Genomic DNA, 17200 nt, shown 5'->3' on the forward strand with positions numbered 1-17200 from the left:
AAGTTAATTATACCTTTCTCAGCTTGATTCCCAACAGTCACCTAAATTAACTGAAAAATATATTTATATTGAAGCTATTACATGAAATCATTCAAATTTTACTGTCATTTTATCACCTTTTCTGAAGTCAAAATTATACCTGTTCTTGATATTAAATCAATATCACTGTAAAGTGTGGTTTTTATCTGTGAAATTTAAAGAAAGTAACAGAAAAATAAACTCAAAGAAAAATGTGGAGTGAGCCACAATTTACAAACAAGGACCTATTTGAGTCAGAAGTCAATTTTTAAACTCCTATTTTCATTATTCTTTAAATTTAGGTAGAAAGAAACAGCCATTTATCGGACAAATCAAACTTGCTTCAGTCTCTGCCTGTGAGCTGACACAGGCCCTCCACAATTCTGTGGGAAAATAAAAACAATCATATTTTGTCTGATGATATTTTTCCACAATTGAAGAAAGCCGTGTATGCTAATTTAAAAGAAAATAAAAGCAGAGGCTGAAACGAACATATACGGGGGGGAGGGGGGGGGCCACCAACACAAACAGGACTCTGCTGAGACCTGTGCTGAAATGCAATTGGACGGGTTGGCTTGCCCAATGAAACCATCTGAAGAAGAGAGGATGCTCAACCAATTTGTATTCAGGTTTTGGGTATGGTTCAGTCATCTGACTTTCTGGGAGAATTAACGAGTTCAGTCAAACTATTTTCCCAAAAGCTATGTTTTTTTTGTTTAGGTGAAACAGGAGATCCAAACCCAACTTCACAGATCAACAACAAAAATGCGAGAATAAACAGACCAAATTAGCACATGAAATTATTACACTAACAAACAGAATATGAAAAAAGGTCTGATTTATTTTTTAAAAATATACTAACCCTTGTTTCTTTTGAATATGTTTATTTAGTTAGGAAATCATGAAATAATCTGAAAAACACACATTATGCTACTATAGAAAAGAATTCTAATTAGTTTCTTATGCACTTATCCATTTTAAATGAACTAAGAGCAAAGCCTTTCTAAAAAGGTACTCTATCATTAGGACAAATGAGTGTAACTCCTTTCAAAGAAAGCTTATAATATCAGTTTGTGTAGTTTACAAAACATTTTCACATGAGTATGCTTTCCTAGGAAGGCTTTGTAACTAGCCACCCTTGAGGATACTTCGCCTACTGCCTATGACATTCCTACAACTCTAGAAGATTGAAGGAAGGAAGGATGAGGTTATATTCCTTCTGTTGATGTGGTTTACCCTACTAAACTTCTGGAGCGACATCATCAGGGTCCTACCCATCACACACACTAGCCTGCCTTCTTCCACAGTAACCTTGTGAGGTAATAAAATAGTAAATTGTCTCAAAACCTTTTTGGAATAGAAAAGACTAAAGACTGCTCAGTCACCATATGAACCCCAAGACATTTATAACCCAATACTGCTATCGCAATTACTTATAAATAACTTTCCACTGGGTCTAAGGATTAAAGTGCACAGATTTGTTACTAGGTTGTCACTGAGTCTTAAACAACCTTAACTGTCTTGAGTTGTAATAGCTTCACTGGGATAAAAACAGTACCTCACAAGAACATTTCCTTGATGAGGATGCTTCTAATACATTCATAGAACTAAAACAGCCCTGTGTATGTGTCAAGGGTCTAATGAGTGGCTGGAAAATGAGGAAGGTCAGCATTGCTGGTACTTAAACATGCAGACCAAGCAGAATCAGTTCTTTTCTATACCATGTTACCTCCCAAATGGGTTTCAGCTGGCTTAATCCTGTGATACATAGGACATAATAATTATTTATAATAAAATCAAAATAGAATGTGGAGCCTGACCAGGCGGTGGCACAGTAAATAGAGCATCAGACTGGGATGCAGAGGACCCAGGCTGGAAACCCCAAGGTTGCCGGCTTGAGCGCGGGCTCATCTGGTTTGAGCAAAGCTCATCCGCTTGGACCCAAGGTCGCTGACTTGAGGAAGGGGTCACTCAGTCTGCTGTAGCTTAGCTCCCAGTCAAGGCACATATGAGAAAGCAGTCAATGAACAACTAAGGTGCTGCAACGAAGAATAGATGCTTCTCATCTCTCTCCCTTCCTGTGTCTGTCCCTATCTGTCCCTCTCTCTGTCAGTTAATTAATTAAAATAAAATAAAATAAAATGCAGAAAGGAAGACTGAGCAGGTATGTGCCTGAATGTATATCCCTGGCTCTCCTCTCCCTCAGAGCCTTGCCTGAACAACTCAGATATTTGAAGATCAAATAGAGAGTGAAAGTGTGTGCGTGCTTCATTCTAAATGTGTTCTTGTTTGGAGGTGGTTGGGGATGGGTAGAGGAAATTCTGGCCAATTCAATTGCAAAGAGGAACTCCATAAAAGCTCAGGCTTTTTGGTTCCAAGAAGTTTTCTTTTCTTTTCTTTTCTTTTTTTTAATTTTCTGAAGCTGGAAACGGGGAGAGACAGTCAGACAGACTCCCGCATGCGCCCGACCGGGATCCACCCGGCACGCCCACCAGGGGCGACGCTCCGCCCACCAGGGGGCGATGCTCTGCCCCTCCGGGGTGTCGCTCTGTTGCGACCAGAGCCACTCTAGCGCCTGGGGCAGAGGCCAAGGAGCCATCCCCAGCGCTTGGGCCATCTTTGCTCCAATGGAGTCTTGGCTGCAGGAGGGGAAGAGAGAGACAGAGAGGAAGGAGGGGGGGGTGGAGAAGCAAATGCGCGCTTCTCCTATGTGCCCTGGCTGGGAATCGAACCCGGGTCCCCCGCACGCCAGGCTGACGCTCTACTGCTAAGCCAACCGGCCAGGGCCCCAAGAAGTTTTCAAAAGTAGAGAGAGCAGTTCGTGATATACTGCTGGGAGTAAGAGGTGTGGTGGTTTGTCCATGGCTGGGAAGGAGACCTGAGACTCTAGAGCAGGTGTGGCCAACATACAGCCCTCCGGCCTGCGTAATGAGTTTATGTGGCCCGCAATTAAATTTTTAATATTCTCCGCTACTTTAAAATCTCAGCTACTCAGAAGCGGAAGCTTCTTTGATTATTGGAAATCGAGATATTTAAGAAGACAATAATATGTGCAAAAGAATTCCGCACGTGACTAATCTAGGGTTAACTTCCAATAATTGGTCGATGGATTTGTGATACTTCTTTATTTTTTAAAAAAAAATTCCATTATAAAGATTTACAACTTTTGTATTCGTCTGTACTTGATATGAACTCTTTGACATTTAGCGGCAATGTGAAACCCACATTCTTTTAGGTGGAGTTTGCCAGTGCGCACCCAAGGTCAAATAATTCGTTATTTTTGTGGTCAAGTGTGCTGAATCAAGTGGTATTGTAGCATAGACAATAGCTGCAGTTAATAACTGAAAACGTGTCCAGACTGTTTGTAAAATAAAATAATTGTTTTATTTGTGATATAACCACTTCAAGCTCATTCTATTAATTATTGTTTCAATTGATTGTGACACAGTTTGGATATTTATATGGCATTAATTATTTTTTTATTAAAATAATATTGTATATTAAAATTTTTTTCACTCACATTTATTCATAAACAAATTAATAATAAAATTTTGTTTATTTAAACAAATAATTTTGTATTTAACATTTTTTAATTTTAATATATCCTCCCGCCGGTGAAAAAAGTTTTCTTTCTAATCTGGCCCAGGGGCAAAAACTGTTGGCCACGCCTGCTCTAGAGTCTGGGTGAAATCCACCATTCCTTCAAATGCTTGCCAGGAGCCAGCCAGCCCGGCAGAGTGAAACCGTCAGCAATCAGACTTGCTGGTCTGCTCAACCGCACATCTGCAGGGAAAGCTGTGGAGTCAGTTGGTGCTGGTATTCCTACTCTGTGGCTCTCAGATAGAGGGCAGGTAAACACACAGTCTTCCTGACTGCTGGAAAGGTGTGTGCTTTTATTTTAAAAGCAAGCTTCCTAGGAGATGCCCCTGGGTCACAACAGCTTATTGTTCAGCCAATTGTTGATGGAAGTTGTGCGGACCATGACAGGGATGTCCATGCCATTTGTTGGTGGATCAGCCCGCAACTTGGGGAATGTTTATGAATCTGCTCCATACTAGTCTGACCACTCATGAGTGCAGTCTAGCTGACTTATGCATGGCATTCCAATTGCCAGTGGGGACTGTCACCCGAGGGCGACCTTTCTTGGCTCTTTCCTAGTTCTCTCTGTTAAACTTCTGTTTAACCATTTTGCTTGTTGCTGCTTGTATCCTGGAACTGACAGTATTCTTTTTTTTAATTGTTCTGTTTTATTATTAATATTGTTAAACTTTTATTTTGCAGAGGGATTGCGCAAAACAGGACAAAAAGAAAAAAAAAAAACTCATGGGCACAGACAGCAGTGTGGTGACTGCCAGGGTGCAGGAGACGGATAAGGGCATATGGGGGATAAATGGTGATGGAGAAGACTTGACTTGAGGGTGAATATACAGTGGACAGAGATGTGTTGTAGAATTGGGCACATGAAACCTGTATAATAATGTTAACCAGTGTTAGTATTCTCTTAATTCCTCTCCACCAAGACCACCCTTGTTCTCCACATTATTCCTTTTGGCATGGAATTCTCCTCTGTTCAGAATAAACCCAGACAGAGCTGCAGACCTTTGAGCAGGATCACTGCACCCCTGTACAAGAGCGAAAGCTAGAAGTGGGAACGTGGCCCACTGCTCCGAGGCTGAGGCACCTGCTCCACAAGCAGAGCTCAGGTGGGTAGACCTCTGTCTTCTTGGCTTGGCCTTCCTGCTATAGGACATACTCCTAATAGTCAGCTGGGATGAAAGCTTTGGGGCACAGTATTCTTGATCTGCCACATATATAAAAATATGTGCTATCTGTTCATAGGATATAGAGGATCTGGTCTTATAAATAATGGGAAATACCTTCTTAACTCTAAATTTTCTCTCAAGAATAATCAGATTTCTTGCAAATCAAAACTGCAATGAGATACCACCTCACACCTGTTAGATTAGCTATTATTAACAAGACAGGTAATAGCAAATGTTGGAGAGGCTGTGGAGAAAAAGGAACCCTCATCCACTGTTGGTGGGAATGTAAAGTAGTACAACCATTATGGAGGAAAGTATGGTGGTTCCTCAAAAAACTGAAAATAGAACTACCTTATGACCCAGCAATCCCTCTACTGGGTATATACCCCAAAAACTCAGAAACATTGATACGTAAAGACACATGCAGCCCCATGTTCATTGCAGCATTGTTCACAGTGGCCAGGACATGGAAACAACCAAAAAGCCCATCAATAGATGACTGGATAAAGAAGATGTGGCACATATACACTATGGAATACTACTCAGCCATAAGAAATGATGACATCGGATCATTTACAGCAAAATGGTGGGATCTTGATAACATTATACGAAGTGAAATAAGTAAATCAGAAAAAACCAGGAACTGCATTATTCCATACGTAGGTGGGACATAAAAGTGAAACTAAGAGACATTGATAAGAGTGTGGTGGTTATGGGGGGAGGGGGGAAAGGGAGAGGGAAAGAGGGAGGGGGAGGGGCACAAAGAAAACTAGATAGAAGATGACAGAGGACAATCTGACTTTGGGTGATGGGTATGCAACATAATTGAAAGACAAGATAACCTGGACTTGTTATCTTTGAATATATGTATCCTGATTTATTGATGTTGCCCCATTAAAAAAAATAAAATTATATAAAAAAAAAAGAATAATCAGATTTCTTTAGAGAATGTGACAGTTAAATGATGAGTTAGCTTAGCAAGGCAATGTTAACCAGTTTTGGGTCAAAAACCAGTTTAAATATTGTCTTGAAGGTATTTTTAGATGTGACTAACATGTAAATCAGTAGGCTCTGAGAAAACCAGATTATCCTCCATTATGTTGATGGGCCTTACCTAATTAGTTGAGGGCTGTTAGAAGAAAAACTGTGATTACTCCAGTAGGAAGAAATTCTGTCTCTAGAATGCTTTCCAATTCAAGATTATAACATCAACTACTGCCACAATCCCAGCCTGCCACTAGCTATTCCTTAACATCTCTCTCCCTACCCTACTACCATGTACACAAGCATGCACATGCACACGCGTGCACGCACACATACCCAAACACACACACACACACACACACACATACACATCCTTCTGGTTCTGTTTTCTGGTGAACCCCAACTAAAACAGAGAGAAAAAAGAAGAGGAGAAACTGAGGCAGAGAAGCAAGCATATTTCTGAGATAATTTTCTATGCTCACCCATGATTACAAATCTCCATTCTGGAAGCTGAGGTGTATATATAGGTGAAGTCCATGCCTTCCTACCTGAACTCTACTTTTGACTGTGGAAATGCAACAGGTTCCTATAATCAAACTCTTCATCCTTTTTTCTTGAAGTAGATTCCCACTATCTACCTTTTCCTTGTATTTCCACAGTCCTAAATCCTCTTCAAAAGTGAAGGTGCTAAACTATTCACAATAATTTGCTACTTACATCATTCAGACTCACAAAAATAAAAGTCAGAGTATATTATCATATTAGCTTCTTTTTTTTTTTCTATACATACTTGAAAATAAAAATTGAGCTGATTGGTTCCTAGAGATAAAACATGCTGAGTATTTTATGAACCTATTCTGAAATAAATATTAAAGAAAAGTACTTAATTTCTCACCATTTATGAGTCTCTGTTAGTGAGTTCTCCTCTGACTCTTGGTCAATTTTAGCTGAAAATACAAGAAAAGAAAAGGATAAAAAATAAATGAAAAATAGTTAAACTCACTCAAGCAAATGTGATCCAAATAATAGAATATATATTATAATTCATTATTAACTTTAATGTATTCCAGCCAGAAGTTTATTTTAAATCTATGAATAGATAAAATTAAATAGATTACATTAAATTTTTATTAAGTTAATATTATTATATTGACACCAGTAAAATACATTATAAAACCAATTAAAATTTTAGATTCTAAGTAATTTCTTTTTCTTCTAATTTCTTTCAGTCAGTCACATTAACTTGAGAAAAGAAAACACTAGCTAATTTCATATGCATATTTATTGTTTGTCAAAAGTGAATTACCAATAAATAGTTGAAAATAATTACTTTAAGCTAAGATATAAAAGCCAAGTCAAAACACTAAATGGAAACGATATGTGACCTTCTTCTTAAGTGCTCTCCACACCACAAATAAAACAGAAGTAGAGATAGTTCTATAAAGGTGAAAGATAAAACACTAATATTTTCCATTAATTGATAGTGGGAAGGTGATCATGTACCCATTTATTTGCTATTATTTTTGTCTAAAAATAAAAAACAATAGCCAGACACAAACCCAAAAATAAAATTTGGGAAGAGATTACATCACAGTTTTCTAATTATTTAAAGTAATATAGAAAAAAAATAAAATAACATAGGAACCCTAGCACATAAATAAGTATGATAGTGACTATCACATTTTTTATCAGTAAGCATTCTAAGAACTTACGTTTTACTTCTACACATACATACACATAAAGATTTTTTACATGAAAGTTTTAAAAATACTCTTACTTCATTTAATGTTTTCCAATGATTTTAGTCTATTCTATTAGATTTTAAAATGTTAATTTTGAGCCCCTAAATCAACTTCATGCTTCACTAATGGTTTGTGACACATTTTGAAAATCATGAGCTATAGAACAAAAAGTTAAAAAATATATATCCAGACTAGTGAAAGCAGAAGTTGTCTTTTAATAAGCATGCCTCTTTGGGTCACACTTGTGGCATTTGGAGAAATTAGAAGACAAAGTTGAACAGAGCAAATTAATTATACAAAATTGGAACCGTGCACAAAATCAAACCCATGTCACTTGGGAATTGTCTAAGTGTCTCTATCACTACATTAAACACAATAGTCCAGCTTCAGCTGGTTAATGTTTTACAACCTCAAGACAGCGTTTGCCTGAGGGTCTGTACAGTATCTGCAAAGCCATAATCGAGTGTCATGCTGTCATTCTTTGTCAGGATTGGAAGGATTTAACAGGGATCATTGGAGCTGGCAGCAGAAGGCTTTCCCCTCTACCCCATTTTGTATTTTCAATTATTTACATAAACTTACTGAGCAATCACTAGCCATACTAAAAAGTAGAATAAATGTTCCATGATTTTACTTTGAAGAGGCTACAACATAAACATATTGTCTTCTATAGTCTGCTCTGGGCTGCCTTGCATAAAAATGATTTGCTTCCAGAAGTAATTCTAGAGCTGCGTGAAGTTTGTTTAAGGGAAAACAACAAAACACCACAAAGCATGCCATTTTTAGGAAGGACATTCTTCCAAATGTCTTTCATGTTTGTTTTTTTATTGTAAAATACAGAGATTAAGATTGGAAGAAAATTTCTGGACTATTTTAGAAGAATCAAATAAATGATTTATGAAATTCAAAACACACTGGAATAAAATGTCAGAGATCTGGGTTCTAGTCCTCCTTGCGCCACTAAAATAGGCTATGCAATATTAGGCAAATAGAGTAATCTGTTAACATGAAAAAATATTTCATATAATGTTCCCAATAATTAGCAGGGACTAAATAAGTGTCCTTTGAAAATATGTTGGACTTCAAGCCCTTGAAAATTTTAAGTGATACAATACATAGTCATGGTTCACTGAATACATCAACTGCTATTTTATTATGGTTCAGTATTATATGTGGGTAAAGAAAGCATATATTTACAACTTTTCATAAAGCATAAACTCTAAATTGTGGTGAGTGGAATAAAATGAGTTTTACTTGTTCACAATGGTTCTTTTTGATGTGTAATAAAGAAGCTCTTGCTGCACTATATCAGCAAGTCTAGCTGAAAATAAAATACTTTAATCCAAATGGCAGAAGACTGATTTTCACCAAAGAAAGAAAATATAAAAACAGACCCTCTTCCCAAACCTAACAACCATACTACAATCATAAAATCAAATTGGGATAGCAAAGAATACTTGAAAACGTTCTCCTATCCATGATTTTTACATGATTTGAAGCTAAAAGGATACATGTATTCAAATTGTAATCAACTTTGATAAAAAGTTAAATGCAAGATCAAGGACAGTGCATTAAAGTATACATTTCAACTTGATGTAGAATCAACAAATCAATGAGCTGAACAAGTTTTTCTTTGTATGGCATTCTTAAAAATTAAAACTTTCTGAAAAGTTGGGTTGCAATTCAGTTTTCTGAGAACAATGAAATATCATTTTCCAACATAACACCTATAAAAATGCAGCATCAACTTCATTGTCACAATGGTTATGATCACACTTAGAATGTGAACTTAGTGACAAATGGCAGATCTGACTTCTTCAGTGAGTGAGGATGAAATCTACTCAACTAAAAATAATGTAATTAAGTTACTGAAAATTAAGATACCTTTAGGAATATAATGAGCCTATTCTACCATTCGTTTAGTAATATGTAGCTAATCACATGCAATGACCAAAATCTTAGACCAACTGTGGTTTTCAGCTCGAGTAAAAACTTTGACAGGCCATCTGTTTCATATGCAGTTTTTCAAGCTTTTATTAAAGGTGAAATAAAAAATAAAATGATTTTCTTCCCACCTCTAGTGACACATTTTAATAGAATGATTAACTTTAATAATGTATGTTTCCATCACAGCTTTCCATCACTACTTAAAATTATTTTAAATTTGGCCCTGGCTGGTTGGCTCATCAGTAGAGCATCAGCCATGTGAGTATCCCAGGTTCTATTCCTAGTCAAGCACACAGAAGAACATTTGCTTCTCCAACCCTCCACCTCTCCCTTCTCTCTCTCGTTCTCTGCCTCTTCTTCTCCCACAACCATGGCTCAAGCAGTTTAAGCAAGTTGGCCCCAGGCACTGAGGATGGTTCTGTGGCCTTCATCTCAGGCACTAAAATAACACTATTGCTGAACAATGGAGCAGCAGCCCCAGATGGGCAGAGCATTGCTCAGTAGGGAGCTTGCTGAATGAATCTTAGTTGTGGCTCATGTGGGAGTCTGTCTCTGCCTCCCTACCTCTCACTTAATTAAAAAAGAAAGATTATTTTAAATTTAATATTTACTATGTTTATTTCTCAATTATTTGTCATTTTGTTCATTTAGTTGATTGCTAAAACTTTTGTCTGAATTACACTAAACATTTTTCTTAACCATTTTTGAGTATCAATTAAATTTATTGGGGTGACATAGCTTAATAAAATTATGAAGGTTTCAGGTGTACAATATTATAACACATCATCCGTATATTGTATTTTATGTTTACTGCCCCAAGTCTCCTTCCATTGCCATTGGCTACCTCCTTTACCCTCTTTGACTTCCTCCCAACCCTTTTCCCTCTTGTAATTACCAAGGATTAAGCCATATGGAGATTATTTTCTATATGTAAATATTTTTGGTTAATCATTTTACTCCCTAACTTATATTCTCAGACATATAAAAATTATTTTCAGTTAATTTATCATGGCACAGACAGCTTTGTGATCAGTGTTGAAAACTAGGCCTACTTTTATCAGCAGTCCTCTAATAGTTATAATCTGCTATCAATAATTTTTATAATAGCCTGACCAGGCGGTGGCGCAGTGGATAGAGCATCAGACTGGGATGCGGAGGACCCAGGTTCGAGACCTTGAAGTCGCCAGCTTGAGTGCAGGCTCATCTGGTTTGAGCAAGAAAGCTCACCAGCTTGGACCCAAGGTTGCTGGCTCCAGCAAGGGGTTACTCGGTCTGCTGAAGGCCCGCGGTCAAGGCACATATGAGAAAGCAATCAATGAACAACTAAGGTGTTGCAATGCGCAACAAAAAAACTAATGATTGATGCTTCTCATCTCTCTGTTCCTGTCTGTCTGTCTCTGTCTATCCCTCTCTCTGACTCTCTCTCTGTCTCTGTAAAAATAAAAGTAATAATATATATTAAATAACCTATATGAAAAGAGACATAAAAGATTACAACTTTCTATTTCAAGTAAGATAATTTTCCCATTCTTTTTAGCATAAAGCTCATTTATTTTTTGACCTATCAAATGAGGATGACAATCTTTTGTCGTTCATGACATTGATAACTATCGGAAAGTGAAAACAGCATTTAAAATAGACAAACAGGAGCAAGTCTTGGTTTGTGGCAACTTTCAAGTGTCACCCAATCACCAAAGCCACTCTGTGCCACAGCCTCTTGGAAAGCCTTGACTACCTTCAGCAGAGGGTTCTGATGGACAAGACCTGCCTGTCTTCAGACCTCTGGGAACAGCTGTCTTGCACACACCTTATACGGAAAGCTACACTTCCTAGGTAAAGTGTTCTTACCACCCTGCCTCAATATTCAGATCCCACCAAGGCCAGTGTTTGGGGCTGGGATCCGAGATTCAAAGTCACACAGACCCAGGTGTGAATTCTAGGTCAGCCACTAAATTGTGCTAGATATTAATAACTTTAATCATCATTTCGATCTAATAAATTTTCTTTATCATTAAAACAGGGTAATAATTTCTTTTTCAGGAATAGTAAATAATGTACAGGCAAAACTTACTTTATTGTACTTTGCTTGTTATGATGTTTTACAAACACCATGATTTCTACAAATTGAAGGACATGACAACCCTACATCAAGCAAGGCTGTAGGTGCCATTTTTCCAACAGGCTCAGATGATAGTTGGCATTTTTATTTATCAATAAAGTGTTTTTAACTAAGGCATGAACAACATTGTTTTTTAAACATAAAACTATTGCACACTTAATAGACTACAGTTTAGTGTAAGCATAACTTATATATGCACTGGGAAACCAAAAAAAACTGTGACTCACTTTATTGCAACGTTTATTATGGTAGCCTAGAACTCAGCCTGCCATATCTCTGAAGTGTGCCTATCTTAACCAATTGATGCCTAGCAATAATTTTCCTGTCTTTCCTCTCCTTTTCGCATGACAATTACTATAAAAAAAACTGGTATATGTTGCTTTCAAAATGCAAAACGTTTTTCATTGTAGGAGTACCAAATATCTTACTAATTCTACAATAGATAGAGTCTGGATTCAGAACAGGGCTTACACACTGTTACAAGGGTACGTCCTTATAACAGTATAAAGAAATCAAAGGCCAAGAAATATCATAGTAGACTCAAAGACCTTTACTAAATCAAGGAATAACTCCAAACTATATTCAATATATTTTATTTTTTCAATTTCTAGTTAATTTGTGCCTTGCTGTTGTTTTCACAGGCCTATAATAAACTCCCCATGCTTATAGTACAGCAGAGGCTAACAGTTTCTTAGTCTTGTTTTCTTCTTCTTTTTTTAATTGACTTTAGCAAAAGAGGAAGGGAGAGAGAGACAGGAACACCAATTCCTGACTGGGGATTGAACTTGCAACCTTGTCATGTCAGGATGATGTTCTAATCAACCAAGCTATCCGACCAGGATTTTTTTTTTTTTTTTTGAGAAAGACACAACAGTAAGTTGAAATTGCTATAAGGAGGACAACAGTGCCTTCCATAAATTTAGAGAGAAACTACTGAAATCCAAATGACAAAAAATGATTTTTGAAAAGTCTATAATGTTCTTCTAAAGCATCCTATTTTTATTGCACACATATTATGGTAACTATGCATATCTTGATGTTTGAGATTCACTATGAAGAAGATGTTTTGAGATTGGATATACTATAAACAGAGTTTGAACTGGAGAAAAGTGAGAAATCAAGAAAACAAAGCAATTCTCTACTGCTTCTACAAGGAAGGAAAGGATAAAGTAGCTTTAAGAAGTCACATAGATGTCAAGTACAGCATAGGAAATATAGTTAATAATACTGTAATAACTGTGTAAGGTGCCAGTTGGGTACTACTTATGGACAAGGACAATAGTGTGGTGATTGCAGGGGAGGAAGTAGAAGAGGATGTGGGGAAACAAATGGTGATGGATGAACACTTGTGTGGGGTGAATACACAATATAGTATACAGAGATGTACTGTAAAATTGGAAAACTGAAACCTGTGTAAGTTAACCAGTGTTACCCCAATAAAATTCAATTAAAAATATATATTGAAGGGAACACTTTGTAGAGTATATGACTTTCTAACCACTATGCTGTACACCTAAAACAGATACAAAACAAAACAATGAAACTGAAAACTGAAAAATAAACTGAAAGTAAACTGAAACTGAAAAATACAATTTAGACTCTGGCCAGTTGGCTCAGTGGAAGAGCCTTGGCCCAGCATGTGGGTTCAATTTCTGATCAGGACACACAAGAGAAGCAACCCATCTGCTTTTCCAACCCTCCCCCTCTTGCTTATTCCTCTTTCTCTGTTTCCCTCCTGCAGGCATAGCTCACTTGGAACAAGTTGGCCTCTGGCACTGAGAATGATTCCATGGCCTCCATCTCAGGCACTAAGAAGATCCTGGTTGCTGAGCAATAGAGCAACACCCCAGATGGGCAGAGCATCACCCCCCAGTGAGCTTGCTGAATGGATCCCAGTCAGGGTGCATGTGGAGTTTGTCTCTGCCTTCTCTCACTGAATAAAAAAAAATACAATTTAAAATTTTTGAGAAAAGAAGGCAAAGTAAAAATGTGGTTTGTAATGACTATTTCCAGAGACTATCAGTGAGTCATTTGAAGAAAACCACAACCTAACCCAAAGAAATAATAAATCTTGGAAAAGCTGGTTAATCAATTGTTGCACCTCAGGGTCTTTGATATTAATCAGAATCTCTGTATCTTTGATATTAGTCATAAAACTGTAACTGTTGGTGATGGCTCTCATGTTCCCCCTAAATTTCAAGAGCTAGAGATCTGAAATTTGAGACAGAGAAAGTCTGTGCTGAAACCACATAAGAAAAGTAACACTGAACCTTTTAGGAGGCAGCCTTTGTTTGGTTAGTTTTTGTTTATACATATTTATTTTAGGATGGGAGCATAAGATCACCTTTCAGGCCCAATTTTACCATCAACCATTGGCACAGACAGTCCCATGCCCCCTAAACATGCAACTAGTTAAAAACAGTGTTTTTAGGATTCTGCTTTAGCACTTGGGCATTCAGATGTCTTCTCCAACGGCATTAATACTTCCTCCCCCAAATCTCTGCCTCCGCAAATATTTTCTGGCGGTTGCTGTCCTACTAAGTTACTATTTTGACCCAGTGATTAGATTAGTGTCTGCAGTCCCTTGTCTGGCTCCGGACTCTTTTGCAATGTTAAATATTTCTGCTGAACTTGTTCCAAATGACTGTGAGTAAGCAGAGGCACGGAATGGACGCCCTTTCTGAGCTGGAGCTCTCACGAGGGATACTGCATATTCCCAGGTAATTGGAGACAGAGTTGCATTTGAGTAATATCAGATGGAGGGCAACTCACAACCCTTTCATCTGCTTGTCTAGGCTCTAAATCCTTTTGCTATTTATCTTTTTATTTAACATGTTAACTAGTTTTTGTTTATAATTATCTATGAATGTGCATTTCAGTTGTTTTTAAGTGCAGCCAGTATGGGTTATTTTTTTAGACAGATACGTCGTGCCTTTCTTCTGAGTCACTTAAAGTTGTCAATTGCAGATATATTGCTTTAGTTTTGAGATTTTTGACACACCGCTTTTTTTGACAATGAACTTGAAGTCAAGTAAATTTAAATAAGTTCTTCACATCCAGACAGGGAACGAATATCAGAATTTCTTTAGATATTCTGATATTCTAAGTCTCACTCAGTGTGTTCTTTCCCTGATGCTGCAAATGTTCTCAGGACAATAATACAAATGCCATGAAGTAGTTCTGGGAGAAAGAAAGCCAGAATCTACATAGTATAAAATTACAACTTGATCTTTGCCATAATTCACAACAAAGGATTAATTCAACCTTGTATTTAAAAATGAATACCACTTGTGTCCCTGGAAATATAGCTATATATAAACATAATTTATAGGTATTTACATTAAAAAAAACAAAACCAAGAAACACACATACAATAGTAAATGATGCATACCTCAAAAATTTGCTATATGTGGCTTCCAGCCAAACCTAAAATATAAGAAAGCCATGTGCTATTACCTAGCCTGATGGACTTACTGAAGTGGTCCTCAGTGAAATGCTTTCCTAAATCTTTATTTTAAACTCAAGGTGAAAAAGACATGGAAAAATGGTGGATACACATGAGTTTTACATTGTGTAGAGAATACTGTGTAAAAGATGTTGATTTCCAAATGGAAAACTTTTCACTCCACCTAACTTTTATATTGAGTCATACCTAAAACCTATATATCACCACACCTATAGGCTAAGCAAATCTCTTAGAAACTTTCACTAATGCAACATAAAAATAAAGACCCATTCAGGGCAAATTTTTTCTTTTCTTAGTAACAACTGCCTTAGTAAGGAAGGTAAATCAAGCACATCTTCATACTAATTCTGACCTGAACTTAAATTAAGGTAAAACAAAAATCCCTATGTGTCTTTAAAGTTATGCAAATGCATGTTTTAAGACCAAGCTTTAAATATTAAATGCAATACCAATGCATTATATATTGTAGGTCCAAATGATCAGAGCACAAAACTGCTTGAAATAAAAATCTGAAAACCAGAAAATCTTTCTTTACTGATGTGCTTTCTTTTCCTAACTTTACTCGCCAAAACAATGTTTGAATTATAATAGGAAAGGCTTTAGCATTCCAGTCCTAGAAATAAAAGCCACATAATCTAATGTGACAATATTGCAACCAAACATTGAATGACTAGTATATTTTGGAACTTTGTTAGGGCTCACATATATTATATAGTCTTTCCCTTCAAGGAAATGTTAAGATGAGGAGAGAGAAATAGGAATAGCCATTAGAGAGCTACAGTAGGTCCTCACTCAGTGTCATTAATAAGCTCCACAACTTTAAGTGAAACAATGTATAATAAAATCAATTTTACCATCAGGTGATTGATATGAACAAGAGCTCAGTTCATAGGACATATTATAAACATTCTAACAAAATGATATTACATAAAATGATATTTGAGGACCAGCTGTATTTTAACGGGAATGTTAATATAAATAATTATAACATTTTTCTAATTCTTTACATTTAAAAACCCACAATAATATAACTCTATAGGAAAGGCATTAAAATTATTTTCATTGTATAAGGAGAAAATCGGCAATTAAATAACTTGTCCAAAGTAGTAAAAATATTAAGAGAATGAGACAGGATTCAAACTCATGCAGTCTGACTCCAAAAACATACTCTCAAATGTGTCATAAGTACACTTAAGTGAATTTTTTACCTATTGGAAGGTAAATAAATAAAGCATTGCTTTCTCTCCAATCATCTTCCTTAGACTGTGTTTCAATATCCCAAAGTTTAATTAAAAAAACAAAACAAAACAGGAAAGGTGCCCTGAACTGACTGAACATCTTGGAAGGACAAGCATATCTGAAAATATAGTAAAAAAAAATTTGTCAACTGTAAATTCTATATCCAGTAAAAGCAACTTATTTAGGCTGAAAGAAAATGATACCAGATAGAGACTTAGATCTATACAAATGAATAAAAAAAATAGAAATGTCAAATATGTGCATAAATATAAATGTTTCCTTTTTAAAAATTTTTTAAAAGATAGTTTAAAAAAGTATGAACAATATACTGCATTTACTATAGTATATATAAAAGTAAATATATCCCAATAATAATATAAAACTGGAGAGAGAATGGGAGTTTACTGTTGAAAAGTCCTGACATTATCTTTGAAGCTGTGAACTATTATTTGAAGATCGACTGTGATATTGAAGAGATACAATGTAAACCCTACAGAAACCACTAAAAATAAAAAAGTTTTGATTATAAACCAGTGGTAGAAATAAAATACTCAAAAACATACTGAACTAATCCATAAAAAGGCAGAGAACAGAAGAGGGAAAAACAAGACACAGAAAAGATAAATATAAGAATGATGATGAATTAAGTCCAGCCATACTGTTAGTTATATTAAATATAAATGGTTGAAACACACCAGTTAAAAGGCAGAGCTTGTCAGATCAGATTTTTAGAAAAAGTAAGGTCTCACTATATGCTCTCTAGAAAAAATCCACTTAAAATACAAATGCACACTCAGATTAAAAGTAAAATAATAGAAAAAGGCCTATTGTGCAAACTCTTATCACAATAAAACCTAATTAGAATTCCAAACGAAAACATTATCTAGAAAAAAATAGAAAATTTACATAGTGTAAAAAACAT

The 17200-nt window shown here is 36.2% G+C and overlaps 1 protein-coding gene and 1 pseudogene across 1 annotated transcript in view; both read right to left on the reverse strand.

The window, feature by feature from the left end:
- The window catches only part of FMN2 (formin 2), a 386045-nt gene that overhangs the window by 87382 nt on the left and 281463 nt on the right, over positions 1–17200 (reverse strand). Inside the window, exon 15 of the mRNA XM_066383454.1 lies at positions 6661–6712. Coding sequence (XP_066239551.1) covers positions 6661–6712 — 52 coding nt within the window. The remainder of the gene's footprint in view (positions 1–6660; positions 6713–17200) is intronic.
- LOC136389812 (small nucleolar RNA SNORA36 family) lies at positions 16240–16384 on the reverse strand (annotated as a pseudogene).

The sequence above is a fragment of the Saccopteryx leptura genome, chromosome 1 (genome assembly GCF_036850995.1).
Source record: "Saccopteryx leptura isolate mSacLep1 chromosome 1, mSacLep1_pri_phased_curated, whole genome shotgun sequence".
Lineage (NCBI taxonomy): Eukaryota > Metazoa > Chordata > Mammalia > Chiroptera > Emballonuridae > Saccopteryx > Saccopteryx leptura.